Source organism: Oncorhynchus tshawytscha, linkage group LG33 (assembly GCF_018296145.1).
Source record: "Oncorhynchus tshawytscha isolate Ot180627B linkage group LG33, Otsh_v2.0, whole genome shotgun sequence".
NCBI lineage: Eukaryota > Metazoa > Chordata > Actinopteri > Salmoniformes > Salmonidae > Oncorhynchus > Oncorhynchus tshawytscha.
The window spans coordinates 5693398-5706048 of record NC_056461.1 but is presented as its reverse complement, the minus strand read 5'-3'; the positions used below and the strand labels follow the sequence as shown (position 1 = coordinate 5706048).

General features: G+C 44.8%; 1 protein-coding gene across 4 annotated transcripts in view; it reads right to left on the bottom strand.

Moving 5' to 3' along the window:
- The window catches only part of LOC112230783 (erbin), a 116845-nt gene that overhangs the window by 14482 nt on the left and 89712 nt on the right, over positions 1–12651 (bottom strand). For all 4 annotated transcript variants that reach the window (XM_024397072.2, XM_024397073.2, XM_042311612.1 and 1 more), the window contains 5 exons: positions 7115–7244; positions 6827–6942; positions 4025–4094; positions 1344–1443; positions 374–495 (listed from right to left, as the gene is read on the bottom strand). In XM_024397072.2, the coding sequence (XP_024252840.1) occupies positions 374–495; positions 1344–1443; positions 4025–4094; positions 6827–6942; positions 7115–7244 (538 nt within the window). The remainder of the gene's footprint in view (positions 1–373; positions 496–1343; positions 1444–4024; positions 4095–6826; positions 6943–7114; positions 7245–12651) is intronic.

Sequence of the window (12651 nt, the reverse complement as noted above, 5' to 3'; positions counted from 1 at the left end):
TTTTCCATTATAAGAAGAGGAGATTGAAAAAAAGCTTGCTTTTGTGCCAGAAAGCCCATTTGTAACCCTTGCTCCAGTGTTTTAACAGCCTTAACAACTTAGTAATGAGAACTGTGTAATGTGCAAAAGCAATGAGAGTACAGAGCAGCGTTATTTGACCCTGGTTCTCAACGGGGCCAAATGGACATCATTTGTCATCTCCTTTCATTACCTTGCATTTGCATAGAGTCACCCTCAGTTTGTCATCCGCGCTAGCTACAATGTATAGCACAGCAAGTTAAGAGAGTTTGTTTTTCTTGGCTGTGTGCGTACACAAGGGTGTGTGCTTGTGTATGTGTTTGTTTGTGTCTATGCATGTGTGTGGGGTACTGACCCGTGGAGGCGTCTCCCTCTCATCCTTGTCCTCGTCACACTCGAAGGCCACCTGGGCCCGCTGTTTCCTCTGCTCCTCCCACAGGGAGGGGTTAAAGCTCTCGCTGTCAGAGCTGGGGATGTCTGGGGAGGAGAAAGACAACCAAATGTCAACCTTTATGCAGAATTACAATGAAATTTGTTAAACATACATCTAGAGATAAAATAATTGAATAAAATATGAAACCTTAGCAGTTATGTACCACTAATTAAAACATTGTCCCCTGCCTAGAGTAGGTTTTTCAGTTTCCCCCCCGAAACCACATGGTATGCGGTATCAATATCACTTCATAGCCACAAAAATGTGTGTGTGAGGTAAATTCAGTGTTGACAAAAACTGGTGGGAATTCTGTTTGTTTTTGACAGCTTAGCCCAGTCATGTTTCTGGACCAGTTTTCTCTAAGCCTGGGCTGCTTTCGAAGCAAAGATTCCACTTCAGAGTAGTACAAAAGTAGTGTTGCTAGGAAACCGATGAAGACGTTTTAGTCTCTCTTCCTCCAGAATCTATTTAGTTTCAATTTTGGAGATTTACTTTTGTTTAGGCAAACAATGGGAGCTACAAAAGGTAGTGCGTACAGCTCAGTACATCACCAGGGCCGAGCTCCCTGCCATCTAGGACCCGTATACCAGGCGGTGTCAGAGGAAGGCCCTAAAAATTGTTAAAGACTCCAGCCACCCTAGTCAGAGATGGTTCTCTCTGCTACCGCACGGTAATCGGTACCGGAACGCCAGTTCTAGGTACCAAGAGGATTCTAAACAGCTTTACCCCCCCAGTCTTATGGCTATAAGACTCCTGAACATCTTGTCCACCCGGGGTGGGGGGGTCTAGGTCTAGATCGTCTAGTGTAGGATGTATTGTAAAAGTGAACAGAGCCTACCCCACAGATAGTAGGCCGTAGTATTAGTCTAAGACTCGGTTGTCTAGTACTCACAGTCCTCTGTTCTGGTCTGCTGGGGGAACATGTAGTTGGTGAGAACTGTCTTGTGGGTTTCTTGATCCTCCTCCTTCTGCAGAGGGATGAGGGGCTTTGACTGTGGGGGGAGGGGAAAGAGACAATATAAGACCGTGCTATAAGAGTAAATGTTGAACATCCTTATGGCTTACGAAAACTGTCAGGAAAATGCAATTTCTTGCCAAGTAATAGTTTGTCAAATAAGCAAGGGAGAGGACAGTCATTAGGAATCTTTTCTGAATATGTATTCACTGGGGTTGTCACAAGTTACCACAGCCACAAAGTAAAAAACAATCGTTTGCATTTTTGGTCTTCATTTAAGGTTAGGCATACAATTAGCAGTGTGGTTAAGGTTAGGTTTAAAAATCACAATTTAAGAGAAATAGTAGAAATAGGCGGAATTTATGATTTTGTGGCTGTGGTAACTAGTAACAAACATTCACTGGTGTAAATCATTCATTTAATTTGGTTTCCAAACCTACTAAAGCCTTTGGACAGTAACATTAGGATCAGAGCTGTATTTCTTTGGAGGAGATCTAGTGTGGCAGGAGTAGGGCTGGGCAATATATCAAATTTATTTGAATGTATGTTTTTACGTGATTTTCCAAATGCCTGTATCGCAAGAATCAAGTCATCTTTTTGTTTTTATGCGCCTTTATGTCCGCTAATTCTCGTGTTTTTGGTCTCGTCTCCTTCTGTTCTGTGTACACCTTCCCATTTACACCAGAGATTTGTATCTAATGACGAGACGCTCATGTCTCCGCAGTATGTGAGAGGAGCTGGAGCGGAGCGTTCCCAATTTGACTGGAGCGTGGAGCGAGATTCCCAAAGGCTGGAGTGTCGGCCTTCTCGCCCTCTCCAATTTCGCTCCAGTAGCGCTCCCTTCACGAGCTCAGGGCATGCCCGGACCAGCATGTATTTGTAGTCTACATGTGTGCTGCTATAGCCCCTTGCTTTCGCTACTGTCATGGATTTAATAAATATTAATAACGAAACTGATTAAAAAGAACACAGGTGCTAAATCAGGGTGACTTGAGGACCAAGAGCAAGAGAGGGAGTGTGGTGATGTAGTGTCCACAACTAAAGAATCATTGTGGAATCTGAAAGACAAGTATCCCAAAAGCATGATGGTGTACTTTCTAGATGCACATGCTAAAAGAAAGGAACAAGGTGTCTAGATAACTAAGTGCGTCATTGCAGCAAAGTATTTAAAAAACGTTTAGTTCAGAATCTAGTTTCTCATGGTCAGAGTCTTTAGGTACCTTTCGGCAAACTCCAAGCGGGCTGTCATGTGCCTTTTATTGAGGAGTGGCTTCCATCTGGCCACTACCATAAATGCCTGATTGGTGGAGTGTTGCAGAGATGGGAGAACCTTCCGGAAGGACAACAAACTCTACAGAGAAACTCTGGAGCTCTGTCAGAATGACCATCGGCTTCTTGGTCACCTCCCTGACCAAGTCCCTTCTCCCCAGATTGCTCAGTTCGGCCGTGGTTCCAAACTTCTTCCATTTAAGAATGATGGAGGCCACTATGTTCTTGGGGAACTTCAATGCTGCAGACATGTTTTGGTACCCTTCCCCAGATCTGGGCCTCAGCACAATCCTGTCTTGGAGCTCTATGGACAATGCCTTCAACCTCATGGCTTGGTTTTCGCTCTGACATGCATGAGCTGTCAACTGTGGGACCTTATATAGACAGGCCTTTCCAAATCATGTCAAATCGATTGAATTTACCACAGGTGGACTCCAATCAAGTGGTAGAAACATCTCAAGGATGATCAAAGGAAACAGGATGCAGCCGAGCTCAATTTAAAGTCTCATAGCAAAGGGTCTGAATACTTCGGTAAATAAGTTCTAGTTTAGAATAAGGCTGTAATGTAACTAAATGTGGAAAAAGGGAAGGTGTCCGAATACTTTCTGAATGCACTGGAAGCCACTCAACCAAAACTTGCTTGTTTTGTTTTAGAGAGCGCTTCTCCCTCTCTGGTCAAATGTTCTCAGCACAGCAAACGGTCAGTGCCTTCAGCTTTGGAGAAAGACCCTCTGTGCCATATGGATGCAGGATTAGACGCCATGGAAGTGTATTATTACGTTTAATCTGAGTTTTTGGCGGGTTGTACTGTGTCCAACGGGATTGGCTGGCTGTCGGGAGCTGTCGGGTTGCACCACTATACTTGGGTCGCTCTTTTTCTTGCCCCAGAAAATGACCACCAATCCCCATGCTTTCCACAATGACCACCATTGTGTGTGGGGTAACAGTGGGTAAAGCTATCGATGCCTCCCGTCAGCATTGGCTGATTGTTAGGCGTAAATAATCACAAGATTAAATATGCCTGGAGTTACTGTAGGGGTTTGACATGTTTTATTACGCCGTTTGAGAAGTAGAACGACATGGAAGTGCACTGGCTCCCACACGTTTGAGAACATCTCAGAGACCACTTTTGTGTGTGTGTCATTCAATTACAGATTACAATTACAATTCTCATGACACTGCAGGGAGGCTTTTGAAACAACAGGGTCATACAACAAGCAACCTTGATGGTCCATACAAACAATGAACAGAGATTTCCCCACGAGTAAAGAAATAAGCCTATATGGAATACAGTACAAAGCACTGAAAGCCCCTTAGTTGAGGTGAAAGCCAAGAGGCTGTGTACACACCTGGTTCTCAGACAGCCACATAGCAGTCATCTGGTTGAGCTTCGTGAAGCTGTAGGGAAGATTCCTCAACCTGGAGACACAAACAGAGAAAGAATTACAGTTAAAGTCACCCTGCACATTACCGACCTGAGAAAGATATGGGACAGATATCAACTGGCAACAAAAAGCACTATATAGAGAATAGGCTATAATATTACGCATCCATAACAACTTAACTTAAACCACACTTAAATTGTAGATACTGCTGTCCGATATTAATAATGCCCCAAATCTTTAAGTGCTATTGTCTAACGTCTACAGGATAACTTTTTAAAGTGCACAGAGAATCGGATAGACTATCCTCTTATGTTTGTTGTGTCGTAAACATGTTCCAGTTCCATTTTTATTAGCTTCTTCCTGTGAAACACATCGAGTTGCATTCCGTGTCTGAAATATGCTGTAGAAATAAAGCTTGATTTGATTACATCTTGAACAGGTAGGAAACAGGTGCTGTGTCAAATGTGTCTCCCAGGCCAAAGTGGGAATGAGAAATAAGTGGTCCCGGGGTAATAAACAGGTCTCTTTCTCGCTGTAAAAACTGGAGGATAGGAACTCATTTACAGCAGGTTACAGGGTTACTGCTGAGTCATGGTAAAATCTATTTAGTGCTGCTGGCAGTGAGAGGACTGGAGCGGCTAGTGCGTCTGTGGCCATGCCTGGAAAAACACCTGGAAATAACCCCTATTCCTTCCTGATGGAGGTTTTGTGAGCGTCTGAAATCAATCCACTCAATCTTCCTGGTCCAAACGTTATCTTCCTGGTTCAAGGCTTTAACTCCTGTATCATTATTCACCAATGATTTACTTCCAGGGTCTCCGGGAGTTTGGGTAAGTGTGTGCAAAGTGGGGGAATGCATTCTGATTATTGTGCGTGTGTGTTTCTTCAGCGCCTTATATAATCCACTTTGGTGACGGACGCAGCAGAGAGAGATTGCTCTGGTGCCAGCGCTGGTTCCAATAAGCTGGATGGACATGTTTTACAAGGCACCATGTGGCAACAGTAGAGTGGCTTTGCACAATAAAGGGAGCAGCTGGTAGACCGGTGCCCATTTTAACTACTGCGTTAAACTGGTATTTCGACTGTTCGAGTGCTCCAATGAAAACCCTCTGAGAACACCAGAACCAATGGGAAAAGTTAGAGGAGATCAAATTGATTTGAGTGATGTTCACAGCAACAACATAAGCGAAAGTTGCCGTAATACATTGTGTCGTCAAGTTCCACGGATTAAAGATTGGGTTAACGTGATGCTGTGAAGCTTGGGCTTTTGCCATGGTACCACATATGGATGTTCAACCATTTGTTTTATTCATTAACATCTCCATTTCAGCTGCATGTGAACCAGGCGAAGTAAAGTAAATACTGTGTGTGGAAATGTGTGACGCCTCCCTGGGGGAGGGGGGGTTTAGAGCATATGCGTAGCCTCTCCTGCAGTGTCTGTGACTCTCCATTCAACCCTGACAAATGTGCTGCCTCCTCCCCACTAGTACTACAGATTAATTTGCACTGCAGTCATATTTTCAACAATGCCTCATTTGTAATCCATGTTTTATGGGATTAACGTTCCCCCATTTTAGCTGGGATAAGGAGTGTCGTTTAGGCTGGGATAAGGAGTGTTGTTTTAGCTGGGATAAGGAGTGTTGTTTTAGCTGGGATAAGGAGTGTTGCGGGTTGAGATGGTGGTGATGAGGGCCCAAACAGGAGTACAGGGGGGATGTGACATTTTAGCTGGGATAAGGAGTGTTGCGGGTTGAGATGGTGGTGACGAGGGCCCAAACAGGAGTACAGGGGGATGTGACATTTTAGCTGGGATAAGGAGTGTTGCGGGTTGAGATGGTGGTGACGAGGGCCCAAACAGGAGTACAGGGGGATGTGACATTTTAGCTGGGATAAGGAGTGTTGCGGGTTGAGATGGTGGTGACGAGGGCCCAAACAGGAGTACAGGGGGATGTGACATTTTAGCTGGGATAAGGAGTGTTGCGGGTTGAGATGGTGGTGACGAGGGCCCAAACAGGAGTACAGGGGGATGTGACATTTTAGCTGGGATAAGGAGTGTTGCGGGTTGAGATGGTGGTGACGAGGGCCCAAACAGGAGTACAGAGGGGATGTGACATTTTAGCTGGGATAAGGAGTGTTGCGGGTTGAGATGGTGGTGACGAGGGCCCAAACAGGAGTACAGGGGGATGTGACATTTTAGCTGGGATAAGGAGTGTTGCGGGTTGAGATGGTGGTGACGAGGGCCCAAACAGGAAGACAGGGGGATGTGACATTTTAGCTGGGATAAGGAGTGTTGCGGGTTGAGATGGTGGTGACGAGGGCCCAAACAGGAGTACAGGGGGATGTGACATTTTAGCTGGGATAAGGAGTGTTGCGGGTTGAGATGGTGGTGACGAGGGCCCAAACAGGAGTACAGGGGGATGTGACATTTTAGCTGGGATAAGGAGTGTTGCGGGTTGAGATGGTGGTGACGAGGGCCCAAACAGGAGTACAGGGGGGATGTGACATTTTAGCTGGGATAAGGAGTGTTGCGGGTTGAGATGGTGGTGACGAGGGCCCAAACAGGAGTACAGGGGGGATGTGACATGGGAGAGTTGCGCCGAACCTGGATAAGACTGTGTGATGAAGAATGACAGACTTTCTCAATAAAAGAGGCCCCATCAACACTGGTCTCCTGCCTATCTGGCTGCTTTCCAGAATGCATCAACAATCTGACTGGACTGCCACCCGGCTGAGACGGGAGGAGTAGAGACAGGAGGCTAGACTCACTTGTTGTCACTGAGGTTGATGACCTTGAGCTTGGTCATGTCTCCCATCTCCTCGGGCAGAGACTCCAGCTTGTTGGAGTGCAGGAACACCACGGTGGCACTCTTCCAGCTGCCCATCTGAGTGATGTGCAGATAAGAGGGATAGGACATCAGCACACAGCTGGGGCCGGACACGATAAGTTGATGTGAAACACAATACACACACAATTGATGTTTTGTACATAAGCACACAGCACAGCGTGCACATAATAACACAAACCGACACAAACCGTGGGACTCCAATGCTCACCTCTGGGGGCAGCTGTGTGAGGAAGTTGTGGTCAGCGGCAAAGGTGCGTATGCTGACACACTGTCCGATGGAGGAGGGCAGAGCCTCAATCTCGTTAAAACTACAGTCCAGCTCATCCAGGGCTGCCAGCCTACCGAGGTGGAACAAGAGGAGGAAGAAGAAAACAGAGGGAAGGGAAGAGGACAGGCAGAGGAAGAGGAGAAGAGAAAAAAGGTGTTTAGTGTGGAGAGGGCTTTGGTTGATTTATTCATTCTAGAGGCATTTTATCATGAGGGACAGGAGACAGCTTTATACCATAGTGAGGGAAGTCCTATAAAACTGTATTTTTCCTGCTCGAACTATCCAACAGTCCTTGGAATCTTTATCCCCTGTCAAATGTTCTATTTCTGACTGACTCAGCTACCATAACTATCTAGGACTGCACTACACGGCATATGATCCTTCATGAAAAAAAGAGTGAGCGATTATTCTGTGACTGGAAGACTCGCTGGAGAAGAGGTTACTCTATATCCAAAACTCTTCCATACTGTATCTGGTTCTCATTATTCTGTTTTTCTCATGCTAGCATACAAGCTAGCACACACTAAATATATATGGTGTTTTTATTCCAGCATTAATACAAAAAAGACATACTGCGTCTGCGGATAGATGTTTCACATGTGAAATTTAAGCTGGAGTTGAGCCAGAGTAGCCTCCGCTGAGGTCCCAACAACCGGATGTTCCGGTTATTGTCTGTGAGTATAACAGAACTGATGTTGCAGGCGGAAGCCTGAGAAAAATCCAATCCGGAAGTGCCTCCTGTTTTGAAAGCGCTGCGTTCAAATGAGTCACAATGGAGCAGTGAATGGGCTATCAACCAGATTACTTTTTCTCCGTATTCCCGAAGGTGTCTACAGCATTGTGACGTAGTTTTACGCATTTATGTTGAAGAATACCCGTAAGCGGCTACATTGCGCAAGTGGTCACCTGATGCTCCCAGAGAGATTCTCGCGTAAAATACAGAGGTAGCCATTACTCCAATCGCTCCTACTGAAAAACGAATTGTCCCGATGGATATATTATCGAATAGATATTTGAAAAACACCTTGAGGATTGATTATAAACAACATTTGCCATGTTTCTGTCGATATTATGGAGCTAATTTGGAATATTTTTCACCGTTTTTGTAACTCCAATTTCCGGGCGATTTCTCAGCCAAACGTGAAGAACAAACGGAGCTATTTTGCCTACAAAAATAATATTTTGGGAAAAAAGGAACATTTTCTATCTAACTGGGAGTCTTGTGAGTGAAAACATCCGAAGCTCATCAAAGGTAAACAATTGAATTTGATTGCTTTTCTGATTTCCGTGACTAAGTTACCTGCTGCTAGCTGGACAAAATGCTATGCTAGGCTATCGATAAACTTACACAAATGCTTGTCTAGCCTTGGCTGTAAAGCATAACATATTTTATATCTAGTTTCAGACGCTTATTATACACAAGCTACATTAGATAAAGCCAGAGTAAGCATATGCAACCAAAAACGTTGCCATGCGACCAGCAGTTTCATGTTGGGAACACTGTGCACCCAAAAGAATATCTCTCAGATAATAATTGTTGTAATGATAAGGCTTTGCTGTGCCATTGTTTCCGAGTGCCCTAAAGGAAAAAAAAGTGCAGATTCGTCAGCGTCATGGTTGCACCATTACTACAGCGAAAACAGCTGGCTTCTAGCCCAAACAGGGCAAAGGATCGGATCCATATTAACAAATAAAAACCTTCCTATAAAAACCACATTTTACATTCATAAACCATGTCGTGGGCCATTCTAAAACTACTTGCACGCCGCTAACAAAAATCGTGATTTTACACAAATGTAGAAACTTATATTGCACAAATGACTTTGTAAAATGATAAATGACAGGTATTCGCATCAACATTGAGCTTTTATAATAAACTGAAGTATTTACAGTGGTACATATTCATTTCCAGAGCACAACATGTTCTTCAAAAGTAGCTAGATTTCATATAGGCTATCTCAAAACAATTAAAATAAAGATTTGCTACTAACTACAATTTTGGGAGCTTCTGGTCACCTGTAGACCAGAAGGCATTGCAGGGGGCGCTGCAATCAAATCAAATAATTGCATTTGTCAAATGCTTCGTAAACAACAGGTGTAGACTAACAGTGAAATGCTTACTTAACTTCTCTAGGGTTGGGGGCAGCATTCAGAATTTTGGATGAAAAGCATGCCCAAATTAACGGCCTGCTCCTCGGGCCCAGAAGATAGGATATGCATATAACTGGTATATTTGGATAGAAAACACTCTAAAGTTACCAAAACTGTTAAAATAGTGTCTGAGTATAACAGAACTGATTTGGCAGGCGAAAACCTGAAACACGGGGTACCAGTACCGAGTCGATGTGCAGGGGTATGAGGTAATTGAGGTAGATATGTACATCCACAGTATCAGTCAAACATTTGGACACACCGACTCATTCAAGGTTTTTTATTTGGTATTATTTTCTACATTGTAGAATAATAGTGAAGACATCAAAACTGCCAAGAGTGTGCAAAGCTGTCATCATCTAGGCAAAGGGTGGCTACTTTGAATAATATAAAATATATTTAGATTTTTCAACACTTTTTTGGTCACTACATGACTCCATGTGTGTTATTTCATAGTTAGTTTTACAATGTAGAAAATAGTACAAATAATGAAAACCCCTGGGATGAGTAGGTGTGCCCAAACTTTTGACTGGTACTGTAGCTCGGGGTAAAGTGACAAGGCAACAGGATAGATAAACAGCAGCAGCAACGTATGAGTCAAAAAAACAGGTCAATGCAGTTACTCCAGGTAGCTATTTGTTTAACTATTTAGTGGGTAGAAGCTGTTCAGGGTTCAAGTCTTGCTGTATTTATGCCGCTTCACACGAAGTAGCAGAGAGAACTGTCTGACTTGGGTTGCTGGAGTTCCTGGTACAGAGGTCTGGTATAGAGGTCATGGATTGGTTTATATTGAAACTTTATTTAACGATAAAAACACATTCTCGTTTACAATGACGGCCTAGGAACGGTGGGTTAACTGCCTTGTTCAGGGGCAGAATGACAGATTTTTACCTTGACAGCTCGGTGATTCGATCTAGCAACCTTTCGGTTACTGGCCCAACGCTCTAACCACAAGGCTAACTGCCGCCCCGATGGCAGGGAACTCGGCCCCAGTGATGTACTCCGCCTTGCGGTCGGATACCAAGCAGTTGTCATACCAGGCGGTGATGCAGCCAGTCAAGATCCTCTTAATGGTGCATCTGTAGAACTTTTTGAGGATCTGATGACCCACCATGCCAAAAACCCTTCTAGCCTCTTGAGGGGGAAGAGGTGTTGTCGTGTCTTCACGATAGTGTTGGTGTGTGTGGACCATGTTAATTCCTTAATGATGTGGACACCGTGGAACTTGAAGCTCTCGACCATCTACAGGCCCGTCGATGTGGATGGGGGCATGCTCATCCCTCAGTTTTCTGTAGCCCACAATCAGTTCCTTTGCCTTGCTGACTTTGAGGGAAATGTTGTCTTGGCCCCACACTGCCAGGTCACTGACCTCCTCCCTATAGGCTGCCTCATCATCGTCGGTGATCAGGCTTTACACCGGCATGTCGTCAGGAAACTTAATAATAGTGTTAGGTGAACAGGGAGTACAGGAGGGGACTAAGCATGCACCCCCGAGCAACCCCCCCGTGTTGACGGTCAGCGTGGCGGATGTGTTTTTTTGCCTACCCTCACCACCTGGGGGGCGGCCCATCAGGAAGTCCAGGATCCAGTTGCTGATGGAGGTGTTTAGCCCCAGGGCCCTGAGCTTAGTGATGATCTTGGAGGGCACTATGGTGTTGAACACTGAGCTGTAGTCAATGAACAGCATTCTCATACAGGTGTTCCTCTTGTCCAGGTGGGAGAGGGCAGTGTGGAGTGCAACAGAGATTGCGTTATCTGTGGATCTGTTGGGGCGGTATGCGAATTGGAGTGGGTCCAGGGTGTCTAGGATGATGGTGTTGATGTGAGCCATGACCAGCCTTTGCAACCATTTCATGGCTACAGATGTGAGTGCTACGGGGCGATAGTCATTTAGACAGGTTACCGTGGCGCTCTTGGGGACTGCTTGAAACATGAACGTATTACAGACTGGGTCAGGGAGAGGTTGAAAATGTCAGTGAACAGCTGGTCAGCGCATGCTTTGAGTACGTGTCCTGCTGCAGCTGACCCTGTGCCTCAGTATGTGTGTGTGTGTGTACGCATGCATGGGTTGGGAAAAGGCAGAAATCTCCAAATCTACATTTCGCAGAAAAACAGATAAAGTTCTATTGAAAACAGAGAAGCTAGGAGAAAAGGCTGCATACGCAGCTGGGGATTTCTGCGCTATGAAAAATATAAATGCATGCTTTTCCAAAGGCAAAGTAAGATGGACCTGCTGCTTGCTGGCCAGTCACCAAAGGCTGTGGGATAAAAATAGCTGATAGTACTAGAACACAAGTTGTTCTCCTCTATCATTCCCTATGCAGTGTTTCCCAAACTTTTTATAGTCCTGTACCCCTTAAAACTTTCAATCTCCAGCTGCGTACCCCCTCTAGCATCAGGGTCACTCTCAAATGTTGTTTTTTGCCATCATTGTAAGCCTGCCACACACACACACACACACACACACACACACACACACACACACACACACACACACACACACACACACACACACACACACACACACACACACACACACACACACACACACACACACACACACACACACACACACACACACACACACATTTATTAAAACATAAGAATCAGTGTGAGTTGTCACAACCCGGCTCATGGGAAGTGACAAAGAGCTCTTATAGGACCAGGGCACAAATAATAATAATCAATCATTTTGCACTTTATTTAGCTATCTTACATATAAAACCTTATTTGTTCATCAAAAATGGTGAATAACTCCCCACAGGTTAATGAGAAGGGTGTGCTTGAAAGGATGCACATAACTCTGCAATGTTGGGTTGTATTGGAGAGAGTCTGTCTTAAATAATTTTCCACACAGTCTGTGCCTGTATTTAGTTTTCATGCTAACGAGGGCCGAGAATCCACTCTCAGATAGGTACGTGGTTGCAAAAGGCATCAGTGTCTTAACAGCACGATTTGCCAAGAAACTCTGAGCGCAGCCCCATCCAGAAATCTGGCAGTGACTTCTGAATAAATTCCATTTTCAAAGAACCACTTGTTGCAATTTAGATGAGGCTCTCTTGTTCAGATATCAGTAAGTGGACTGAGGCAGGGCATGAAAGGGATAAGAAATCCAGTTGTTTGTGTCATCTGTTTTGGGAAATTACCTGCATAGTTGCGCACCCAGCTCACTCAGATGTTTCGCTGTACCACATTTGACATTGTCCGTCAGCTTGAGTTAGGGAGTAACTGCTTGCATGCGCGTTACCACTCCACTATGTCTCCCTGTCATGGCTTTTGCATCATCAGTGCAGACAACACATCTTGACCACCAAAGTCCATTTGAT